This window comes from Podarcis filfolensis (genome assembly GCF_964270895.1).
Source record: "Podarcis filfolensis genome assembly, chromosome: 1".
Taxonomy (NCBI): domain Eukaryota; kingdom Metazoa; phylum Chordata; class Lepidosauria; order Squamata; family Lacertidae; genus Podarcis; species Podarcis filfolensis.
Window position 1 is genome coordinate 80,027,385 of NC_139604.1, and position 25,760 is coordinate 80,053,144.

General features: G+C 42.1%; 1 protein-coding gene and 1 long non-coding RNA gene across 2 annotated transcripts; one reads left to right on the forward strand and one right to left on the reverse strand.

Annotated features, from left to right (window-relative positions):
* Positions 1–432: 432 nt before the first annotated feature.
* Positions 433–24,702, reverse strand: APIP (APAF1 interacting protein). Its single transcript, XM_083603016.1, has 7 exons — positions 24,560–24,702; positions 16,610–16,710; positions 13,963–14,011; positions 9,213–9,330; positions 5,628–5,763; positions 2,067–2,234; positions 433–1,552 (listed from the first exon to the last, which is right to left on the reverse strand). Exons 1-7 carry the CDS (start codon positions 24,626–24,628, stop codon positions 1,453–1,455), a joined length of 741 nt encoding a protein of 246 aa, XP_083459142.1. The 5' UTR covers positions 24,629–24,702; the 3' UTR covers positions 433–1,452.
* LOC310757773 lies at positions 2,110–4,723 on the forward strand. The gene is made up of 2 exons (XR_014545464.1): positions 2,110–2,222; positions 2,260–4,723. It is a non-coding gene; the product is annotated as an uncharacterized lncRNA (long non-coding RNA).
* Positions 24,703–25,760: the final 1,058 nt, after the last annotated feature.

Below are 25,760 nucleotides of genomic sequence, written 5' to 3' on the forward strand. Positions count from 1 at the left end.
CCTATGCCTGGTGTAGTGCCTTATTTACCACCTCAAACCCAGTATTTGATTCAGATTTAAGGGCAGCTCTGTAGAGACGAGGAACCCCCTGGCCTTTTTAAGAAATCATACAGGAGCAGCATAGATTCTAGTCACAAAGAAACTGCTCGTATAAACCACCCACTTGTAGAATTCAAAGCTTTTGTAATCAAGTCTCTTTAGTAAAATTACACATGGTGTAAGCCATACTGAAAGAAACTTGGCACAAAATCTACCTTACGAATATTACAGAATTTAATTTTCCTTGAAAACAGAGTTGTTTCTAAAGAGGATTAAATCATTTGGCAATATTATCCAACATAGTTATGTAACTGAAATGGTGAAGAAATGATAAGTAGTGTTTTATACACAACAATATCCTTACTGGAAGAAAAAGAAATAAAGACAATAAACTTTTTAGAAAGGAATGGAAATGTTTTATAGAGTATTTACAAACAAATTGTAAACAAATCAAGACATTGGTAGGATTATTGTAAGAACCTGCGGCTTCAAAAATGTTTATGAGATAGATATGAGAATAGATGAATAAAATAATGTTAATTTGGAGTATGCAGGAAATGATGAAAATAAATGCAAAGAACCGCAGAAAGAGGGGGAAGAAGAGTCAAAGTTTGAAATGTTAGAATGATTGTTGAATAATTGTACATTTGTACATAAACGGAAATTATAAATTTAATTATATAAAAAAGAAAGTCACCATGTACTTTCACATATCTGATTCTCATTTCTACTTCAAATATTATCATTTTTAATGCATACATTTTCTCCTCTGCTTAACTTACAAAGAAGGCATCCATTAAAATTAACCAAGAGAAAATCTATTGTAACCTAGGGGCTGCTGAGGAAAGAGGATAGTGTAAAATATAATTACAACTGCACTTTTCAAAGAGAAAAGGCTAATGTCTCATTTTGGCGTACTTTTATACGTGGCACTCTTTCAACACTATCTAGCTTTTCCAGAGATAGACTCTTTGTTGATTTAGTTTAAAGGTGTTTTAAAGAACTTTTCCATTTGGTGCCATGCTAGGCTTTCAAAATGCAACATGTCTTTAATTTATGAAAACCTTACAATAATTTGAAAAGTTGTAAGACCTTTGCATTTTGATAATGTTATATTATAGAATATGAGCCACAAGGAAAATCCTAAAGAAACATGCCAGTTGTACTGTGAAAGTAAAGGGAAAGTGGAATCCCAGATCCTTTAATATGCACAACTGGGAATCCAGACTGCCTTGGAAATCCTTCAGGATTTTAACAAACAGCATAAAATGGTCTGTATTTAGCAACAATATTTCACTAAAACCAATAAGCACATATTGTGCCAAACGTTAAAAGTTGCTTGGGCATGAACCCTAAAACCTATTGATATTTCCCTGAAATATCAGTGTCATTTTGGTAAGAGATGTCGAGGTATTAAACAATCCCATTTTCTTCCTTTGGAACTGCAGTAGGATCAAGTCCATGTTGCTTCATTTGTACCGCAATATCAAAAAGGTAGTCATAACATTCACACCTAAAAGACAAAATGAAAGAAGTTGGCATCTTGCTCTGTGATTTAGCACCAATTGTAGCAATATAAATTTTGTGTGTTTTTTCTTACACAACGTTATCTTGGTAATGTCTTTCCTCACATTAGAAACGCAATCATAAATAGCAACAAGACCCGAATTAGTTTTTTTTTAAATTATGCTTAGCTCCCAAGTCTGTGCTACGATCTGCAAAACATGTGAAGGCTTTTGAAAATATTTGCAAAGGGGAATTGTACTCCCAGAGATCTTCACTTTTGGGAATCTGAGTGTTTGAGGGCTGTTCTCAGTATCTACATATATTAAAGGAAAGACACAGGTGAAGCAGAAGTGGCGATAGCTTCATCTGAAAGCAACATGCATTCTCTAGTACACTCGGGAGTGTAAAATCCAGTGGTATTTGCTTGCAACAGCAGAGGGCTACCATTGTGCTTCTTCATAGTTGCACTCACATAGTTGTACTGGGCTATGAGTGATTTCCAAAGAAGAAGAAGAACTCACATTGTCTTGGCTTTTTCCCAAGTTTCTCCCCAAACATAGACTCCATGGCGTCTGACCAGCACAGCACAGGAGTCTGGGTAGTCATCCATTGCCTGAGCCATTCTTTCCTTCAGGTCCTTCTCTTCAGGTGTGTTCTCGACAATAGGAACCACTAAGGTATCATCATACCTGAAAAGATGATGGAACCACTAAGGTATCATCATACCTGAAAAGATGATGGAATTGGGACACATGTTCCTTTTCAGGTTAGCATTGTGCTTCTGCTACCTGTAAAGTCTGGTCCAAAGCAATCTGGTTGGCATCCGTCTGCCTCAGGAGACAATAGAAGAGTATGTCCCCCTTTTCTGCCACAAAGCCACCCAGGTGATTATCAATGAATTAAAATCAGCAATGGCATCCCGTATACCCAGGGAAGAGCAATCCTTTCTACCTGGCTCTCCTGGTTAAGCTGGCCTCCTGCTGGCCATCAGTGGTACATTACCCCTTCCATCAGTTCAAGGTGCAGGAAGACAGGAGGACCACTGCAGGGATGCCTAGCAGAAGCATTCGCCAGTGGAAAGCCCCAATGCAGGATGTTTTGGAGATGGGGATTGACTGAGTTGGTCCCAGGTCTGCTGGATCCCAAGCCAGTGTCACTGTTGTCATGCAACAGCATTAAGCCTGAGCTGGGTCATATTACGATTCCCCCACCTTCTGCTCCACCAGCTGTGTGCAGCAGAGCTCTGGGTGCTTGATGGCCCTGTCACTCTGTAAAGACTCCCCAGTGTGTGTGTGTGTGTGTGTGTTGGATTGCAGCCTAAATCACGTAACACAATGACGACACCAGCACCATGTTACCATGGTATTAGGAAGAGTTTGATCTAAAGCATAGAAGTGAATTAAAGAGGAACTAAATCATCAAAGAGACAGTGAACATCACAGCTTGTTTGTACTAAGGACTTTTGAAACAAACATTTATTTGAAAACATCTCCCTATCTATGTTTCCATTGGTTCATCATGGCATTGGCACTCAGGAATGGTAGCGTTTGGCTGCACAGCATCAATGGGCACGACCAACCAGGTGACTTAAGGCAGCAACCGTGCACCACACGCCTACCTGGGAACAAGTCCCACTGACACTTATTTCTGAGGAGAAATGCATAGGATTGCATTGCAAGTGTCAACCATTTCAAAGAAGTTGAAACTCTTCTTAACTTTGGCTAGACTGTATTTTGCATTTATTTGTCTTAAGCATTTACCAGCAACAACGGAACGTCACTCTGCTGTGACAAACAGCACAATATTAATCTCTTGTTATTAATCACCAGCATATGGTAGGTGATGCTACACTGTTGGAACGGGTTATTACTGCAACGGACATAATATCCATGAATTGTAAAAAAAAGTCTGCTTATGCCACTGGTCATCCTAAAACACTAGAGAAGTCAATTCCAGAATTTAATTGTCAAAGATCAGACCACTTATCAGTTTCGTTGGGTCCTGAGTTCTTTCATTTTGAAGGGAGTGAGGAGAGAAAAATATCACGTGAATTCCAATAATTGATGTTTTGTTCCCTAGCGTAATTGTTTGCTTAGAAGTCTTAGCAGATCATTCGTATTGTTCTATCATATTCTGAGAATCTCAACTGTGAGCAAGATGGAGCCTGTCCCGCCCTGGAATTTGCTCTATGAATACTAAAGTGGGATTAAGATAACCTGGCATTGTTTAAACCAAGTTAATTAAAACTGGCAGGGCACTAGCTATACACTGTTGGAACCATGACAGAAATAATAAATTAAACATGCCACAATTTATATGCTTGAACTTTGTTGTTCTAAAATAAGATATGACTCTAAGCATATCTCGCTCTTATATGTAAAAATGATTGGGCACCTCTCACTCACAGAAGTATCGTGATTCTTAGGATACTTTCACGTGATCTAGAAAGGTTAAATACAGTACATGTAAGTTCAATCCGTCTTGATTACCATAAAAAAACCTCTGCAAAGAGAGTATTTGTATGTGTCCTCCATAGAAGGGGGGGGGGGAGGGAGGCATTAGAAGTGAAAACCAGAGCAGCATAGTAGGCCCCTCTGCACTATACATTTAAAGCAGTATCAAACTACTTTAAACTGTTTGGGCTTCCCCCCAAAGAATCTTGGGAACTGTAGTCTGAAATATGGGGGTTATGGTCTCAGAGCTGTTAGGAGGCCTCTATTCCCCTCACAGAGCTCCAATTTCCAGAGCAGCTTAACAATCAATCCCTTTTTTCCCAGGGAACTCTGGGAATTGTATCACTTTCAGGGGAACTGCAGTTCCCAAAATCACTTGGGTGAAGCCATGACTGTTTAAAGTGGTATAACACTGCTTTAAATGTATAGTGCTGATGGGGCTTTACAGTTCAACCGTAACCACGTCCTCTCAGTAGTAATTCCTATTGAATTCAATGGGGCTTAGTCCCAGGTAAGTACGATTAGGACTGCAGGCGTACTTATTAATCAGAAAGTCCCAGTTTGAAACTTGACTCTACCATGTATGCGCTAGATGGCCTTAAAGCAAGCCACTCTCATGCTACTCCCCCCCCCATCTGCAATATGGGAGTAATAATGTTGACTTCCCTTACAATGTTGTTGTAATGGGCACAACTAAATAATTATAGTTACAGTGTCAAAACGATCAAGCTACTGAACTAAGATATTTCATAAACTACCTACAAAGCTAGAATCTGGTATACAAAGTGACACAAGAAACCCTAGTTACTAGGAAAACATAGGAGATAATTTTACACTAATGTGCAAGAAATGTGCTAAGTAGTTGAAAATGCAACAACTATAGGAATTTGGATTTGAAACAATAATCTCTACCACCCCACTTTACCCAATTCTTCCAAGGATATCTGTAACAGTAACCTGGGATTTCAGAGATTCTGTGGAATTTTTAGATAGCTCTACATCAGGGGTTGGCGATGTTTTTGTGTCTTGGGCCGGTTCATAGTCCCACAGACGCCGCGGTGGGCCGGAGTGCGCGCACACATGCGCAAGTGCTATTTCTGGCTTCTTCCAGAGCAGAGGAAGTGTGTGCAGCTTCCCATTGGCTGCAGGAGCTTCCTGCAGCCAATGGGAAGCCAGCCAGCGTCACGGAAGGCAGTGCCCGCTCTGCTCCATACTGGTTTAGCACAGCACACAGGAGCTGACTGAGCGGGTTGCGGGAGTCCATGGGCTGGTTAAACGACCCCCATGGGCCGCTTGTGGCCCATGGACCTTAGGTTGCCGACCCCTGATCTACATCTACTAACATAGGTTTGTAAAGGCAGAAGGGGTGTGTCTTGTACAACAAAAGCCAATTTATGCCAGTTCAGCTCATATGTCCCACTGAGTTCAACAGAATTTGTGCCCAGCATAACCATCTATTGGACTGCAGACATATTTTCTGAGAAATTACCAGCAGAAGTTCTTTTTTTAAAGTGAAGTATTTGCACATTACACATAAAAACAAATTATCTGAAATATGAACAAGAGAGATTGTTCTGAAATCAGGGTAAACTATGACACGAGCCTGAAAACTTATCAAGGGGAAATTACCTGAAATAGCCTCCTGCTGTGCATTTCTTGATCCCTTTTATCATCTCCTGATGAGTAATTTTAAACTCTCTTCCAGGGTAGAGAAGTGTGGCCATTACAGCAGCTTTGGAGTGCGTATGGATTACTGCTCCAGCTCCTACGAAAGCGAAAACTTAATGAAAAATATGACTCATACATCACTCTTCAATCACAGCTTCTTTTTTTCTTGATATGTTCCTGGTATATAAACTTACGACCTACGCTAAATATTTTTGCTAATAAGGACAAGGTAAATTAAAAGACAAAACAACTCACTTCTTTAAATCAACGGAAAGCATGGCAGACTGAACTCAGTAATCCTCAGAGAAAATGTATGGGTTGCTTCAGTTTCACTAGCTCAATGCAGCCAGCTTCTTACGCACCACAAAACAATGAAGGAGGCATTTGTACATTTTTTCCTATAAGCTTTCTTTGTAGTATTTTATCAGAGATCAGCAAAACTTGTTTTTATTATTTTACCCCCATTTGTAGCCGAGAGCTCAAGAGAATGCTCCGTATATCCCAACACTAGCATTTAATATTAGGAAAAGGGAAGTGTGTGTGCCAAAATGTTAGTAGTGACAAATATTCAACAGGGTCCCCACCAGCAGTGTGGTGCTCCTGCCAATGTGACCACACTGCTCCAAGCTTGTCATCACCCAGTTCTGCCCCTGTCCCCTCCAGGTAAGTTGCAGTGACGCCGGAAGGGTGGGTTCACCCCACCACAACCTTTCTTAATAAAATTGTGTCTACATCTATACCAATTTCCAATTGTTGTTGTTTAGTCGTGTCTGACTCGTTGTGACCCCATGGACCAAAGCACAACAGGCACTCCTGTCTTCCACTGCCTCCCCCAGTTTGGTCAAACTCATGTTAGTAGCTTCGAGAACACTGTCCAACCATCTCGTCCTCTGTCGTCCCCTTCTCCTTGTGCCCTCCATCTTTCCCAACATCAGGGTCTTTTCCAGGGAGTCTTCTCTTCTCATGAGGTGGCCAAAGTATTGGAGCCTCAGCTTCACGATCTGTGCTTCCAGTGAGCACTCAGGGCTGATTTCCTTCAGAATGGATAGGTTTGATCTTCTTGCAGTCCATGGGACTCTCAAGAGTCTCCTCCAGCACTCCAGGGACAAAAACCAGTTTCCAGTACTAATTACTAATACTAGCATGCAGCTACCAGCTAAGTAGCACAGGTGGGAAACAGAGGGAATATTCACAATTTCTAGTAATTTGTATTCCTTGGGGAACAAACTTAAAAGGAAGCAAATAACAATCTAGAAAATTATCTCTCTCTACTTGGACTTCAGCCACACTCTCCACCTGAGGGTATATTAATTACATTCAACACACACATCCCCAGAAGGCATACATTCTCAGAATGAAAATTCAAATGCCCTGTCAAGACTGAAATACCCCAAACTACTTCTTTTCTTTTCTCTCTCTCTAAGATTTGATTTGATTTAATAAAGAACCAGTCCTTTGAGTTTAACCTTTGAACTGGTCCTCCACCCATTCCAAAGGTGCCAAGCAACAATTTGAACAGATTCTGATTTACTGGATCTCTTGTTAATCATGCTAGACATATTTTCAGGATTATACAGTCGTACCTTGTTTTTCGAACAGCTTAGATCCCCAATGTTTTGGCTCCTGAAAGTCGCAAACCTGGAAGTGACTGTTCTAGCTTGCGAACTATTTTTGGAAGCCGAACATCCGACGGGTGTTCCGCGGCTTCTGATTGGCTGTAGGAGCTTCCTGCAGCCAATCAGAAGCCGTGATTTAGTTTTTGAACGTTTTGGAAGTCGAACGGACTTTTGGAACAGATTCCGTTTGACTTCCAAGGTATGACTGTAGTTCCACAGTCAAACATTTGTCTTATTTTGAACTGAGCTACAAAATTCAGCCTTTATCTCCCTGCATTCATTTCTACCAAGAGCACCCAGACCCCTGTCCACAGACACAGTATAAAACTTTTCTCCAAAACCTGTCTGCTTCCTTGTCTCCTTCTTCCCCAGCCTAAGTGGTAGACAGGCTCACTGATTTTGAACATTCTCCTACTCCTTTCCAAGTGCTCCTCCTCCTCCTCCTCATCGCTTTTAATGTCTTGCCACTGCTAATATGGGACGCGGGTAGCGCTGTGGGTAAAACCTCAGTGCCTAGGACTTGCCGATCGCATGGTTGGTGGTTCGAATCCCCGCGGCGGGGTGAGCTCCCGTCTTTCGGTCCCAGCTCCTGCCCACCTAGCAGTTCGAAAGCACTCCTAAGTGCAAGTAGATAAATAGGTACCGCATTATAGCAGGAAGGTAAACGGCGTTTCCGTGTGCTGCGCTGGTGCTGGCTCGCCAGAGCAGCTTCGTCACGCTGGCCATGTGACCCGGAAGAGTGCGGACAGCGCTGGCCCCCGGCCTCTTAAGTGAGATGGGCGCACAACCCTAGAGTTGGACACGACTGGCCCGTACGGGCAGGGGTACCTTTACCTTACTGCTAATATGGCAGCAACACGCCTCCTTCTGAAGAAGGGAAGGGGTATTTTCTCAAGGCACTGCGGGACAGGTGGCCTGGGAGAATGCCCGAGCTGCCACAATTCTGGGGTGGCTGGGAATTATTTAAGAGAGGATGTCTACTAACCCCCCCCCCCAAAAAAAAAACACTGGAAAAGCATTCTCTGTAGCCACCTCTCCCAGGATGCCTCTCCGTCTTCCTCAGAATGAGTCAGAGAGGAGGGGAGGATAAGCTGCCAGCACATGAGCAGCAGCCAAACATTGAAAGTAAGGGGAATGGCCAGGAGGTACTCATTCATTGTCCCACTGCTAGCTGAGGCAACTGGGCACCTCTGATTCTGCCACTTATGATTTCCCCCTCAGAAGACTAGTAAGTCAGCCATATTCTGTGCACATACAGAGAGGCTGAATTATTATTATCATATAATAATAATAATAATAATAATAATAATAATAATAATAATAAATAATTTATACCCCACCCATCTGGCTGGGCTTCCCCAGCCACTCTGGGTGGCTCCCAACAGAATTAAAAGCACAATAAAACATCAGACATTAAAAACTTCCCTAAACAGGGCTGCCTTCAGATGTCTTCTAAAAGTCAGATAGTTGTTTATTTCCTTGACATCTGATGGGATGGTGTTCCACAGGGCGGGTGCCATTACTGAGAAGGCCCTCTGCCTGGTTCCCTGTAACCTCACTTCTTGCAGAGAGGGAACCGCCAGAAGGCCCGTATTAAAAATGTAGTAACTGTTACCCAAAAAGAGAGACTCGATTGGGGTACATATTTGTATTTGCCAAATGAAGCTTCTGCGAATCATTCCTTTTCAAAAAGCCATCAAGAGAGCTTTTTGTTATAAGGAGACATATATATACTGTAAATAAAATCAACCAATCGGTAACAGAAAGATGCTTTAGCTGTTATAGCAATTACTGCAAGAATTGCATTGTACTGTTGTAAAGGCATGTTCCAATTCTGCTGCAGTTTCAATTAAGAAATCTCCATTTTATAAGCAGAATACACTTGTGTTGACGAAGTGCTGACTTTTCAATAACGCTGCTTGCTGCCTACCTCTCATGGTGTAAGCATTCATGAAGAGAGGTGTGCATTGACTCTTCTTTAGCTTCTTGTGCGGTGGGGGACCACTGATGTCCCGTTCTTCAATGTCACACACAAACATATCTACAGGCTATAATGAAAGCATTTGGAGACACAGTTTGAGTATTTACGCACACCTACATTTCAACGAACTAAATTATAAAGGGTTCAAAGATCAGAGAAAGATCTGCGTTGTGAGCTGAAAAACCACTGCAACTTTTTTTTGGCTCTGCTTCGGAATTTAATGACTGTTTTCTGTTATGATTTTGTTTGATGCTTGGTTTTGCATTTTAATAAAACAAGAAAGGAAAAACCCACTGGAGAAACTAGTTCTTGATAAAATACATTCAATATAATTAGATTCTGAGAGGGTGCAGAAATGTGAATGTGCAGTGAGTTGTTAAGGCATGGTGAAAGTGACTAGTTCCCTGTCCAGGATCAAACTTGGGGGGGGGGGGGTTAAGGCCGATGACTGAGATCAGCATTTGACTAGCTGATAAATACCATATTGCCCTGAATATGCCACACTATTTTCCAAATTCCGACCGTGAAAAGTCAAAGTGCGACTTAAATTCATGACCTTACAAAAATTGCTTTTTAGGATATTGCTGCTGAAACAGACATACGGTAAAAGAGAACAAAAAACAAAAAAACAAAAAAAAAGCGAGACTCTTGTGCAATTAATTCTAGTGCCATTCATGGCTTCCCCCATATTTTACAGGACAGTATTGATTTTTTATTTGCATTTACAGTGCTACGAACAGGTGTTTAACCCACTTGCGGGTCCTCTCTGGTACCTTTCGGATTTTCTTCTACATATACCATTTACGGGTGTGAACACCTACAGAATTTTAAGGAGCGGCTTATATTCTGGTATTGTCTTTTCTTCTTCTCCCCCCCCTTCCAAATTTTAAAGGTGCAGCTTATTTCCGGGTGTGGCTTATATTCAGGCCAATACGGTATATTCTTTGAATGCATTGTGAAGCCAGTCTTGTTCCACAGAAGGAAGTTCTGTGCCTACACAGAATGGCGGTAGGGCAGGAATGGCAGCACATACCTGTCCTCCTGGCCTGACCAGTGCCACTGCCGTCTACTAGGGGGCAGCGGGGCCAGGCAGTGGAGAAGATGCTTCTGTGAAGCTGAATGAGCAGCACCAAGGCACCATTTCCACCAGAGTGTCCGCACAGCAACTCTCTGTCTCTGCCACATCACCTCTCCCCTTCTTAGCAAACTGCAGTGGTGCTGGTGCCACGTCAGGCGTATGATGCTGCCTTTCCTGAGAACATCATTTTTTAGTTGATCCCTTTCTGGTGAACTAATTTACGATAACATTAAGAAAACTGTATGACCAGTACTATATAGATCTATAGAAATGCACACCCTTATATATCACTGATTCTATTTTATTTTTAACATTTTGTGTTGCTCGACTTTAAGAAGTAAACTCCCCTAGGAAATGCACTTTGTTAGTAATTACCACTTAGCATGCTCGTTGGTTTTCGAAACTCTCTCTTTCAAAGGATTAGAGACAAACAAATGAAAGCTGAGACCGAGAGCCTCTGGAATCCATCTTTTGATTCTGGCACATGTACAAACAATCGCAGAAAAGACACAGAGCCCTGGTCAAATATTTGCAGAGCAACCCTATACGCACATTTGTTCAGAAGTGAATTCCATTGCATTCAATGGGCTTGCACCCAGGTGAGTATAGGATTACAGCCTTCATTTGAAAATATACATTAATATTTATTTCACTAATGTTGCAGCAGAAACAGCCTATGATTTAATCTGCACTCCTACATCCATTTACCTGGGAGGGAGCTCCCCTGAACTCACTGGGGCCAACCTTTGAGTCAATAAGTATAGAATTGCACTTAAGTTTTATTTTACCGATACATTCTTGGGGCACCTATGAGAATTCAATCTAGTAACTTTTTTAAAAAAAACTGTATTGGTCATGCTTTCTGTTAATCACAACACAATATTCACAGATTGAGTTTCTGTGCCAATAGGACACAAAGATTTCCTTTAAAATCAAAATTTTCGAGTTCACACATCTGACTCGTTTTGTCAGAAGTCTTTTTTATTTAAGTGTTTATTTAAGTTTTAATTAGGAAGATTAAGTTTTTTATGCTGCTTTTTCTTCTTTCTTTTTTCTGTATTTTCTGTATTTTCTTCTTTTCTTTTTTCTTAATTGTTTTTTCTTTAATTTTCTTTTTGTAGTATGAGATTCTTTGCAAATTCTTTGTATATGTGTGTAATTTAAATTAATAAAGATTATTTAAAAAACAATAATCCAAATTTTCGTTATGGTATACAACAGGCACGTCTAACATCCAACAGGTTGTGATCCATCATCCAATATCAAAAACTGGCAGTGAGCTACCACACTCTCCCATTGTCATTCTTCAACTTAAACATATTATATTTAGCTGGGGAAACCCAGCCAGACAGGCGGGGTATAAATAATAAATTATGATAATGATAAAAATAATAACAAATTATTACCCCATGCTAGCCCCCTCCCAAGGCCATTGGTGCGCATGGGAAGCCAACACGCCCTGAAATGTCCAATTCCCCCTTTACCAGATGGAAGAGCTCTGTAGGGAAGGGGGCAGTGGCTTACTTTCAAATAAATGCATGTAGGCTGGAGCTGGAAAGGCAGGGAAAATTCAGCATCCATGCAGAACTAGGAGGGAGAGCAGCTTACTTTTGAGTAAACGCAGCTAGACTGGAGCTGGAAAGTTCCACATCCATGCAGAACTAGGAGAGGGTTTTCTTTCTATGGGAACCGGTGGGAGGGGGGGAAAGGGAGGAGAAATGTCATGGTCTCTCTCTCGCACGCTGCCCTTCCCTCGGCTCCCTTTTCTGACTAGCCAGCTGACTGGGTGCCCCCACAGCTGCAGCCCGTGCAGAGCCCCGTGTGCCCCATTTTTGCCTCCCTCCCCGGGGCGGAGGCTTGTTGGGGGTGGAGGCACGTGCCCCGTGCCTTTCCGGGCCGGCCAGCTGACTGGGCATCAGGCAAAGACGGCGGCCCAGCAGGGTGCTTGAGGTGGCCGCGATCAACCAAAATCCTTGCGTGGTCCCTGAGTCAATCGCGATACAACATACAGGCCCAATTGCACAAACCTATTTTCATCATATTAAGCACTGTTTCTTCCCAGCTTTGCAGACTGCTCCAGCATTCCGGGGTGGTAGAAGAAGCCCCTTCAACCAGCCTCTAAGGTCAAGAGAAACAGTGCTGTACAGAGCCAATTTCTTGATTTATTCTTAGTGGCTATTCCTGCTTGGCCACTGGACAAAAGCAATGCTCCTAATCAGTCCTGCTATTGTTAGGCTCTTCTAACCCAATATGAAGCCAAAGGGTAAGGCAGGCAGCCCACTCTTGTTCCTAACAGTAGCTCACAGCAGCAATGGCATTAATGGCAAGTAGAACCCTCCAATGCCATTTGTGAAATAAACTTGGCTGCACAAAAGAAAATAAACCATCTCCCTTTACCACTCCCGAGTGTCTGAGGGGTGAGGTGGCAGGAACAAAGGACCAATAAATGGAAAGGAAAAGATGATAAATAAATGGACATACATGCATGTAGGGTGGATCACAATTTAAATCACTAGTCAGTAAGACTTGATTTAAATCTTCTTCTTTTTTTACAGAAAGGCTCATTCTCACTGGTATAATCTTAATATTTACATCTAGAGAAAGGTTTCATATTTGGAATAGTAAATTTTCAGAGTACTTTTTACAGTTATATCAAAAATTACTGATTTGGTTATACTAGTAGAAATACATAAACAGATAATTATGAAATTATTGTGAGGTTTAATAAATTAACTGTTTATATTTGGACAACTTTTCTGCTGTATTTTATTAGAAGGAGAAAAATATTCATTTCCTTAATAACAATTTAAAAAATATATTTAACTAAAACAATAACGTTATAGCATATGTATCCATGTTTGCTAACTGATGTGATTAAACAATTTTTTAAATAAAAAAAACTTAGACTGAGTTTTAGCACAAATGAAAAACTCAAAACAAATCCTTATTTGTTGATGAATAGCCTTTGGACCATAATGTAACTTAAATAGAAAACTGCTTCTAGAAAGATTTTTCCTCCAAAAGCATTTTATTTTAAAAATCCAATTTAAATTTAAAAAACCCCGATTTAAATAAAAAACCCCACACTGATTTAAATTTTAAAAACCCCGATTTTTTAATTATTATTTTAAAATCATTGCTTTTGATCCACCCTGCATGCATGTCTTAGTTATGTGGCTTCAATAAGTTTCTCTCCAATACAGAGAAACTCATTTTGGCTGTCCAATAGGAATTGCAACCCTTCCATACAGGCAGAAGGGCTTCCCTGAGTGAGAAGATCCAAGCAAAGTATGGCCTCTATCCTGCAGACAAGGAACACTGCAATCTATCTGGCCCATTCACCCAGGCTGCCTCTTTAGTTTTTTCTTTAGCCAAGGATACCTTAATGCCACCATTCAAGGCTGTTCCAAAATTAGCCCGTTTAGGCCAGAGCTAATTAGAAAATGAAGCTTTTGAGTTTTCTTCCTGTGTGTGTTTCAATATGTCTGTGGCTGCAATCCTATACATATTTACTAGGGTGTAACTCAGCCAGACTTCCTTCTGAGTAAGCATGGACGGGATAAATCTTCAGATTAGTTTTCAAGGAAGATTATCAGAGGTAGAAATGCTAGCAGTACCTACCTGAATTCTTTCTTTTTGGACACCAGAGGGAGCAATATATATCTCATTGCTAGAGGGGGAAATCAAGAGACGTTTAGCTGTAGGCACAAAGTAGCATGAAGCATATGGCTTCATTTATCAACAAGAGAACATACAGCAATTCATCCCATCACAACATGATCTGCATCTGACATCAGTGCTTAAGCTACTGCCACAGGCTTAGCTAGCCCTAAAACACCCGACATTATTATAGCTTAGAGGTGTTATTGCTTGCCGTTGCCCTTAAAGCTCTTCATAGCTGTGATTATGCAGTGCACATTATGAGACAAAGAAATCCCTTTTGATTTGCAGGGGAATAAACATCTATACTGCTGTAGGTTAACCGAGGCTGCAGTTCTAAGGCAGCCGAAGAAAATCCTTCTGAATCCAAGGGGACTTGATACACAAATAAAGGGGTTTAGGACTAAAGGGTGAAACATAAGCTGTATGCTTTGTTCTTTCTTACTAGTTGTTCATATTTTACTGTGTTTAGCGTACGCCACTATTTAGGGAGGAGGAGTGGGAATGTAAAAGATTTAAGATAAATATATGTGTTTTTAAAAACTATTGCACAAATCTGTTTGTGGGCAAAAGAGAAAGTGAGGCAACGTCTGCACGAAGAACCGTTGCTTTTAATAATATTGGAGTAACACAGAGCTCTGGAGCTCTTACTTGGAATTTTGCAGAACAGAGACATCTAGTGGTTAATTGGCCAGGTTATGCACAGCTGATATTTGAAGACATAGGTACCATTATTCATTGAATGTTAAAGGAAGGTGGGTGGGTGCACATTTATGAAGAAGATTCCATTTGATCACTCAACTGGCACGGATTTGCAGTCAAACTAAAAAGAACACTATATATCTGTTAGGAATACAGTGGTACCTCCAGTTGCGAATGGGATCCATTCCGGAGGTCCGGCCGGATCCTGAGGTTTTCGCAACCTGAGGATCACTGTTATACGCATGCACACGGCAGGAGACCACTTCTGTGCATGCGCACATGGTGAAACACTCCCGGGTTTGCCACTATCGTTTCCCAAGGGTAACGTAACTCGGGGTGCTACTGTACAGTGGTGCCTCGGGTTAAGAACTTAATTCGTTCTGGAGGTCCTGAAGCTGTTCTTAACCTGAGGTACTACTATAGCTAGTGGGGCCTCCCGCTGCCGCTGTGCCGCCACCGTGCGATTTCTCATCCTGAAGCAAAGTTCTTAACCCTAGGTACTATTTCTGGGTTAGTGAAGTCTGTAACCTGAAGTGTCTGTAACCCAAGGTACCACTGTACTAAGAATCAACATGGTATCTTGCATAGAATTGTCAGCAATGAAAACACAGTGCTTTTTGAAATACATACAGTGAGTATATAAGGCAGCAGCCTCAAGTCACAGACTAACTTTTGTGACACAGGAGCCATTTTCAGTTTAGATGAAAGATTAAGGCTGCAATTGTTACCCCCTGATCAGAAGTGCTGGTGGGAGTTAGGATTAGGTGGCAGAGTCCCTCGGCTGTGCTCTACATTGGGAATTTCAGTGTAGCCACAGTATGGCCCCAAAATGGGGTGTGGAGTTGAGCAGGACAGCTGTGCATGTGGCAAGCAAAAAAACCAAACACATATACACAAACAGCATTTCCTCTACCTTTTGCCATGGTGGACAGGAACCAGCAGGGTTTCAGGTGAGGCAAAGGATATGCCACTCTGCACCTCCCTGGACCCTCTTAGGATTGCCCTGCATGCCAACCTCTTCCCTAAGGCTTTTAAACATTTGCAATAAATTTAAGCAAGGATAATTTTAAGATGTCAGCATTTGAAACTGATATTACACTGTGTTTATGGGAATGCTATCCTGGCCTTAAGAATAATTTAGCCTTTATTAAGTGGTGAAGTTATACTTTATTATTATGAAAATAAAATCAATGGGATTTATTTCTGTGTCATGTGCTTTTGTTTTGAGACCTGTTACTTTATGGTTTTCACTACAACAGGCCTTCTGCTTGTCCAATACTGGCTATACAGGAAGAGGGAAATGGCAATTATCATTGGAAAACTCTTTTTTGGAACAGCTCAAGATCCACCTGCTTGAATCCACATGTGACCCCAAGGCTAGAAATTGGCAGCCCATGTGGCAAAACCCTTCACAGTGTAACTAATATGTCTTTATCCAGGCACACATACATCTTTATGCCAACAGATTGCAAGTTTTTCCTTTTCCCACCACTAAGTGGAGCTAGGTATCCACAAATGCAAATATCCAGAGCAACTCGGAAATAAGCCAAACATTTCATGTACATGTTTCTTTAGAAAATCTATTTAGAGCACTGCACCTGCACAAAATCATTCACTTTATGTTCTGCTGTCAGCTGGAAGAAATTATTTATATTCTGCTCAGAGTCTGAGGACTTACTTGCTTAAGATATACAAGAATGACAGCTTTCCTATCCGGGGCCCATAAAGTTCTTAAGCTGCTGTATTGCACGTAAGTAGCCTTCTTTGACAATGGTATAAGGCCACTCTAATGAAGTTCCAATTGGCTACTTCTTTTCAACATCTATCATGTTTTATCTTTCACTTTCACTCCCTTATCTGTGCCTAAGTGGGTATTAGTTTAAAACAACAACCACTAAACACTCACCCGTGCTTCATGCTGATTCCACCACCAGTCCCTGTAACCCATCCTAAGTGATAAAACTGGCGGCAAAGCTCTGGGATCAAATTCCTTGGATGCACATTCTCCTACGGAGGAAACAAAAAGAAAAGGCACATTTTAAAATGGTTTATTTGCTTTTTAAATGAAAGCTGCAATATTTATCCGATTCATTGATTAAAATGTGATTCCAGCTGATCAGGAAATCCCCCATTTGAAGTTGTTTTAAATAGAAATACTTAGAAATATTGCTATTTTGAACAGATTTCTGCTCTTCTCTCTCTCTCAGTCAAGGGGGATTGCTTCTTCCTGCTGTAACACACGAATCTCTAAAAACAAAGAGTATGATTTTTCTTCAGCATTATGGGTTGTTTATATGCAAATTTGATTAATCAAAACTCGCACAAGAAATTCACTGAGATTTGTTTAAGTGGGTGGCAGCTGTTATATAAAGTCCATATAGCATGGGTGACTAACTTATCTATCTCACATTTAAGATTTTGCTAAGCTAGAACTCCCATCAGCTCCAGCGAGCATCCCACGGATGATGGGAGTTGTAGTTCAGCAGCATCAAGAGGATAAAAGGTTCCCACACATGGGCTCTATCCTTTTGGTCAGTGGTAGACAACATGGCGACCTCCAGATGTTGAATTACAATTCCCATCAGCCCAAGGCAGCATGGTCAATAGTCAAGGAAGATAGCACTTGGGAGTTTAGCAATTTCTGGAGGACCACAGATGAGCCATCTCTGCAACCAAGTAAGCCTGCAACGTACGTGGGGGATCATGCCTAAAGCCAAAATTGTGTATAGTCATAACATACTGGGTTCAATGGTGGTGAGAATGCCAAAGTCATTTTTTCCAGAACTTTGCCCCCTTTCCATTTTGTTTAACTGCCGTGCACCTAGGTTACTGGCTTACTGTATATCATTTTACTTTCTGCAGAAGCATCACCTACCCTTCCATACTATCCATATAAACTGTGCACTAGGACTATGAATGAATCAGGCCACACATAAGCCATAAGCATTGTGGCACAAGCATCCAGGAGTCCATTGTGATTTCTGTGCAGAATGGGGACCTGTTTGACCTGGGAGAGTCCTGTCCCATGATTCTAGGAGGGACCTGACCCCAGTTGCTTTTTCTAAATAGCACAATTTTCACCGTTTGCAGCTATGGAGGGTGGGGTACATGCTTTTAGACACTTGGCTATGGTTGACCAACAGACTTTTCAGGTCCAGTCCAATGCAGAATCTGCCCAGCAGTGGAAAGGGCTGCACAAAAAGCATTTGCTCTTGTGCATATGGTGAAGAACAGTGTTCCTTCTGGTTCCCTTGCACAGCATTGCTTGACACATTTAGATATTATGGGTACCCGTGGGTTCAGTACCCATCTCTGCACTGGTTTCAAGTAAAAACATGAAGGTTTCCTGTACCTGTGATATATTGTGCACAAGGCTATCACAGTAGCTATCCATTGACTTTTATGTACAGCTTTAAAACGTCTGCTTCTAATATAGTTTCTGAAGTTGCACAGTCGACTGTGCTTCTTTTTTTAATATTTCACTCAAACTGAGACACTATATATTTTCTTAAAGGATGAGCAACTACAAGATTCCCAAAATATTTACATTTAAATTGAAGGGGAAAATAAATTAGATTTCTGCAACTCGTTCAGCTTGATAAACGGTCATCAGTAACAGACATTGAAAGATAACTTTCAAATGGAGTTTCATGAAATTACTATTAACAACTGCAATTTGTCATTCTTCATTTACCACATTTTAGCAGATGCCAAGCAAACACTCCAGGGCACCTTCACAGTTGATGTAAACCGGAGTATCTGTCCTGAATGCAATGCAGCCATGCAGGTTTACACTAGTTAATGCTGCAAATCATTACTAATCCCAAATCTGCTATGAAATCAAAGTCCTTTGAAACCTTTCATATTATTATTATATGTTAGTCTAACTATTACGCACACTATTTGCTGCAAAGAAAAATGATATACATTTGCATAAGCTGGGTGTAAGCTTCATCTCAGTAGAACACCTTCTAGTATGAGCTTCAACTTATGGTATGTATCAGCGTAATGACAAACATTTGCAAAAGGATTCACCAAGGATTTACAGAATTACCGTTAAGGCAACATGACTGAAGTATATTGATGGCAGGGTGGGGGAGATTGCCACTTTTCTCTAACATTTCAAATGAAGTGAATCATTTATCTGACATGAACTTGAAATTGTTGTTTTTAAAATACAGATAAATCTGGTATGTACAGTGGTACCTCTGGATGCGAACGGGATCCGCTCCGGAGCCCCGTTTGCATCCTGAGCAGAACGCAACCCGTGTCTGCATGTCTCACCGCTTCTGCGCATGCACGTGACATCATTTTGAGCGTCTGCGCATGCGCGAAACCCGGAAGTAACCCATTCCATTACTTCCGGGTTGCCGCAGAACGCAACCTGAAAACGCTCAGCCTGAAGCGTCTTTAACCTGAGGTATGACTGTATTCCAAAATATGCACTAGGTTGTTAGTGAAGGCAGGTCCACGCAGTCATGTTTATCATGAGCCAGGCTGACTGTGTGAATAGCAGTTTTAGGCCCCCTCCCCACTGTGCACCCACAACTGCCTTCATTCACATAGCTGTGTGAAGGTATTCTCCATTTCAACATCTGTTGCCTCCAACTCAACCATTTCAGCCTCCTGTTCTGGCAATCCTATATTCATATTGTTCTCCAAAATCTCTGTGTCCTCTTTAATTCCACTTCCCATTTCATCCTTCTCTGGTCCACTTTCATCAATCCTAGCTCTGATCTCTTTTTAACTGCTCATCAAACAACCGCTAAAGGATGCCAACAGTCAATGGAATGTCCAACAGAGTATTTTCCATACTGAATGTTCCTGTTAACAATTCAGTCTCCATCTTAAGATCTTCAATCTCCCGTCTCCACTTTAAGATCTTCACAGTGTTATCTCTTATCAGAACACATTCCTTTCCCACAAAGCAAATATGAAGTAACAAAATTACTTTTGATTTCAAGGCAATACTTTCACGGGGAAAATGGAGAATTAAAAATTCTCTTAGCACTCAGAACTTACTTTATCATAAAACCTTCTGGGTTCAAACAGTTAGAACATTCCCCCCCCCCGCTTGCTTTCAGCCCTTTAATGACCAACTCTTCTTAAAACCATAAAGTAGCTTAAACACCAAATGTAAATTTCAACCACCAGACAGAAACATCTTTCTCATTTGTAAATTTTAACAGTCTCAGAGATATATACAAAAAAGGCAGACTTGCAGCCCCTATGGCCTTCAGGGCTCCTGAGTGGCTTTTGGGCAACATGTTGATTCCTCCATTCTAAGTTGCTCACCCTCACCCAGACTCCCAGGTGCTGACAGCTTCTTGGTCTCCTGGTGTAGAAAAAGGCTTTCTCAGAGCATCAGCAGTTATTAACCCTTTCACTCTTATCTCCAGCATGAATTTTGATAGCCAAGATTTATGTCCTGGCTGTCATCAGTCAACATGATGATAGCCAGGACATAAATCTTGGCTATCAAAATTCACGGTCGGCAACTTGCCAACAGAAGATGTTCAGTCTGCCATCTTCATCTCCTAGAAATCCTCCATTTCTCATAAAACTAGAACCCAGAGCCATCCAATTAAGTTGAATGGTGGAAGATTCAGGACAGGCAAAAGGAATTCCTTATTACACATTTGCTCCTACAAGAGGTATTGATGGCTACTAACTTGGGTGGTTTTTAAAAAAGATAACATCAACAGTACAGTGGAACCTCAGGTTGCAAATGTGATCCGCGCAGGAGGTACGTTCGCAACCCACAGCGCCGCGTCTGCGCACGCGCGGGTCGCGATTCAGCACTTCTGCGCAAAGCACAATTCAGCGCTTCTGTGCATGTGCCGAAACCCAGAAGTAACCTGTTCCAGTACTTCCGGGTTCAGTGCGGTGCACAACCCGAAATCACATAACCTGAAGCATCTGTAGCCCAAGGTACCACTGTATGGCTATTAAAGGCTACTAGCAATGATGGCAATCTTCTGTCTTAACTTGGAGGCAGTATGCCTCTGCATACCAGTTGCTGGAGGGAAACCATTGGAAAGAGCCCTGCTGCACTCAGTTTCTGTTTACGGACTTTCCATAGGTATTTAGCCACTGCAAGAACAGGATGCTGGACTAGATGGGTCTTTGATTTCCAACTTAATAATAGGGAAGTGAGTTCAATACTGACTGGCATAAACCAGCTGAAAATACGCTCTCATATGGAAGGAGTGTAGCTCAGTGCTTTAAACATGAGAAACATTACCTATGGAAGTGAACACTGCATGATCTGAAGCAGCCCTTGAACCAACAAATATTATGGAATGTGTTAGCTTAAAAGTTGGCAAGTAATTTTCTTTGTCCATCAGACACCCGCCCCGTTTCATTTCTACCACGATTCCCAAACGAGCAAATTTCCATTTAATATGAAGAACGGTCATATTCCTTTTCTAAAAATAGCAACCATAAAACCTTTAATTAGTCAGTTTTGTACAAAATGTATCAAAATAATTCACATGATATATAATTTTGTTGTTTTATTTTTGGAAGGAGATGAATTACATCTTAATTATAGAGAAGAACTAAACTAATATAGTCAGAGCTTCTGCAATTTTCAAAATTCCAAAATAGAATTTGAGCTCTTCTCATTTCAGTTCCTTTATTACAAGAATTAGAAGCATTAATAAACTGAGGAAGCAACAATAGATGAGGCAGCTGTGCTGATAACCTTAGTAATTTAAGTGCACAAAATGATACATATGTAAGAAGTAGTGTCAGACAACTCTCCCCCACAACATGATTTGCAATAATCCTTTAAAACTAGATTAATTAAACAGCTAGTTTTCCAGGGGAATTGACAGTGGCATTATCATGTTTGAAGGGCCCTGGTGATTCCTGGCACCCTGCAGTTATGCTTCCTCTCTGCTGAAACCACAGTGCCCCCCCCCACTGCCACTGCTCCCCTGCTTGCCTGGATACTCGCTGGCTTCCTCTTTAGCCATCTAGTCTCTCTTTTTAGGATAGGATATAGACAGTAACAGCCTGGATAGCCCACTGCGGATTTGGAACTGGAGACCAAAGGAAGTGGAGCAGTAAGTAGGCTTCCCGCTTCCTGTCAATATATGCAAAATGGGCAGCAGGCAGCCTTAAACAGAAGAACGAATGAGACTTTCTGGCCTTTGAGGTCTAAGTATAAAAGTTGGGGTGGGCACTAATGCTATCAGCTTGGGGGCTACCCATAAGGTAGCAGGAATCAGAGAATAGGAATAAATGTTGAGATATAGTGGAGTCTCCCAAGGATTGATATTGGGACCTGTGCTTCTTAACTTGTTCATAAACATTTAAGAATTAGGAGTGAGCAGTGAGATTGCCAGGTTTGCTGATGAGACTAAACTGTTCAGGACCATTAAAAGAGATTGTGAAGAGCTCCAAAAGCTCAATCTGCAGCCATTTGGGTGGGTACATTGGGGAGTTCTTTGGTGGCTGGGCTCCCAGGCAGAACTGAACTGAAATGACAGATCTCACACTCTCTTTTGTTGGTTTCACCAAACCAATGGGTCCTTTCACTGATTATGAAAGTGGTACAACTTTTATTTCTTTACACATTGAAATTACTCATTCTGTCAAAGTTCTGACCACCTTGGATCTTAAATATAAAGCTAGAAGATTACTGCAGCTCAGTTCTATGCTGCCTTTAATAATAATAATAATAATAATAATAATAATAATAATAATAATTTATTATTTATACCCCGCCCATCTGGCTGGGTTTCCCCAGCCACTCTGGGCGGCTTCCAGCAAAACACTAAAATACAATAACCTATTAAACATTAAAAGCTTCCCTAAACAGGGCTGCCTTCAGATGTCTTCTAAAAGTTTGGTAGTTATTTTTCTATTTGACATCTGATGGGAGGGCGTTCCACAGGGTGGGTGCCACTACTGAGAAGACCCTCTGCCTGGCTCCCTGTAACTTGGCTTCTCGTAGCGAGGGAACCGCCAGAAGGCCCTCGGCGCTGGACCTCAGTGTCCGGGCAGAATGATGGAGGTGGAGACGCCCCTTCAGGTATACTGGACCGAGGCCATTTAGGGCTTTAAAGGTCAGCACCAACACTTTGAATTGTGCTCGGAAACGTACTGGGAGCCAGTGTAGGTCTTTCAAGACCGGTGTGGTCTCAGCGGCCGCTCCGTCACCAGTCTAGCTGCCGCATTCTGGATTAGTTGTAGTTTCCGGGTCACCTTCAAAGGTAGCCCCACATAGAGCGCATTGCAGTAATCCAAGCGAGAGATAACTAGAGCATGCAGCACTCTGGCGAGACAGTCTGCGGGCAGATAGGGTCTCAACTCTCAGCTCAACTCTCTCAAATAGTACTCAGAACGCTATTCAAATTAAAAATGAACAAGAAAATTAGTAAGTATTGACAAATAAAAGCATTAAAGCTCATAAAGCTGTACACTTACAATTTGTAATACAGCTAGATACGTGTGTGTAAATATACTTATTAAGTTAACTAAGCCTAGTTTCCAGTGGCTACCCAAATGTTGTAATCCAAAAGCCACTCCGCCCCAGAATAAGAAGCAATGTAAACAGCAACTGTATGCTGATTAGTAGGCACTTCAAAAATAGATATTAATATAGGTATTGTGTTAATCTTTGATGTGGGCACATTTGCCAAGTAAACTCCACCCAATTTTAAAATGCGTTATACAGGCGCATATGGAAAACAAGATCTTAAAATAACTTCAATAATTAAGCAGTGTTTTAAGAAGTACTCCCCAACAGAGCAAGATTAGTGACTTGCTACAGGCCACATAGTAAGCTTCATAGCCAAGAAGAAATTAGATCCTGGATAAGAGTTGACTCCAGAAGGTGGCAATGTCACTTTTATTTACCCCATAGGGACTCAAGATTGGGAAGGAGCTCCCTGTCCTGCCTGTGCCAGCATTCTCATTTTGCACAGAATCCAGGATGCAGAACTAGGGAATTATTGGTTTCATGCTCTATTCCTCTGGGTCAGGCATAGGCAAACTCGGCCCTCCAGGTGTTTTGGGACTACAACTCCCATCATCCCTAGCTAACAGGACCAGTGGTCAGATTATGGGAGTTGTAGTCCCAAAACATCTGGCGGGCTGAGTTTGCCTATGTCTGCTCTGGGTTATTGGTCTTCATCTGGCGGCTGGGACCCACTACTGAGTGACAGCCTGATCAAAGGTGGGTGCAGGTCCAACAGCAGCATTACTACTATACAAATATATAGGGAATGAGAGAGGATGGGGGAGGTCTTCAAATACATGTTTGGATGAAAGCTGTGTCTAAGTCTGAAAAAGTAGGAGACTGCTGCTCTAGGTGAAAGGGGGTATTGGTGGTGCTTTATCATTGCTGGTATACATTTAAAAAATCCAGTCTGATTCCCATCACTGGTAAAAACTGAAGGCACAGTTGGATCCTAAAGTTCCTTGCATTTGCTGGTTATCAGCTACTCCTGATTTCTGCCCCAGCCTTTTTAAACAGCTATGATAGCCAGACGTGGTGAAGCCTCCCTCTCCATTTTCTCCTTTCCTTGCTGATATGGCTTGTGTCGACATGCACAGTATTATTAATAATAACAGCAATCGTTGCATCATGCGACTTTTCATCTGCTGAATTTTAGGTTTTCCCCAAAACACTGTCCTCTCGTTTTACAAACGGAAGTTCCCCTAGGTAAGTAAGCGTGGAGACCGTGGCAGCTTAGCCTTGCTCCGGCGGGCGATCTTCCCTGCTCCACCTGGGACCCTCGGCGACTGAACCTGGTCCCTTCCCTCCCACCACGAGCCTCCTCTCTTCTGCGTGAGGGGAGAGGGAAAAAGAGAGAGGCTGGAGCTGCTCGGCTCTGCTCTTTACCTCGGCTTTCTCCAGGCCCTTCCTGCAAGGACAGCCACAGTCGCCTCGCTGCAGCTGCTTTTCAGCCATCTCGCTGCACGCGAGGAAGAGAAAAGGCCCCGAGCAGGGAGGAGCTTGGCTGAGCCGCCGGCAAAAGGGGGCGGCTGCCCTCCAGGCCGGCGGCAGTGAGTCGTTATGTCCTGCAACCCTATCACCTCAACCCCGACGATCCACGACAAAAACGCGATGCATTCAGTGGAATGCGTGGAATTACTCAAACGTGAAACCGACCAAGTTCAACGGAGCTTACTCCCAAGAAAAGGGTCGCAGCCATTAGGCTCCAAATGTGGCTATTTAGCAGGCGGGGATGCGCCTAATTTTCCGCTTAGTAGGGAGTGATAATGCTTTTTTTTTTTTTTTTACATTTTTGTTATGAATTCGCCCACGAGGCTAGATATGACTGGGGAGCAGCTGGTGAATCTTTTAAGTCCACAGAAGGGACGGGGAACCGGGGAGTAGGAGTTGTTAGACTCCAACTCCCAGCATCCCCAGCCAGCGCTGCCAATGGTCTTGCACGATGGGAGTCCATCAGCGCCCGAAGGCTCCCACTTTGGCTATCCCTCCTTTTGCAGGCACAAGTACCAATCCATCACTACCCTCTAATAGCCACCCGTCCGGATAAGAAATAATTCTGAATCTGCTTTGGGTTCAATTTATTTATTTAAGCAAGATACACAATGCTGTACGGCGCCCACCATCTCCTATGCGTTGCTGCATCCTTTCTCCTGCCTTAGTTCCCATCTCTAATATATGTTAAGATTGTTGAGTCAGAGTGACTGAACGGACAACTCGTGTCTCCGTTTCCTTTGTCTCCCCGGGTCTATTTTATTGCCTGGGCATAGGAACTGATTAAGTCACCTGTTCTTTGTAAGATGGCACTATATAAGTAATAAATATCTGATGGGCACAGCCCCGGGTGTCAGATGGGGGTGAACCAGAGAGACCATTTGCTTATTTCCAATCAGCCGACTTCGAAAAGTGCTTTTGCATTTAGACTACGACTGCTTGCCACATTTATTTCAATGCCTGGAAAAATGAAAAGAAAAATCGACCCAGCGCAGAAACGCGATCACCAGAAAGCGTCGCTTTTTTATTCGCCCGGCTGCTTTCCGGCTGCTAAATGGGAACCTCTCCTAAGGGGCGGCAAACTTTCTTCAGAGAA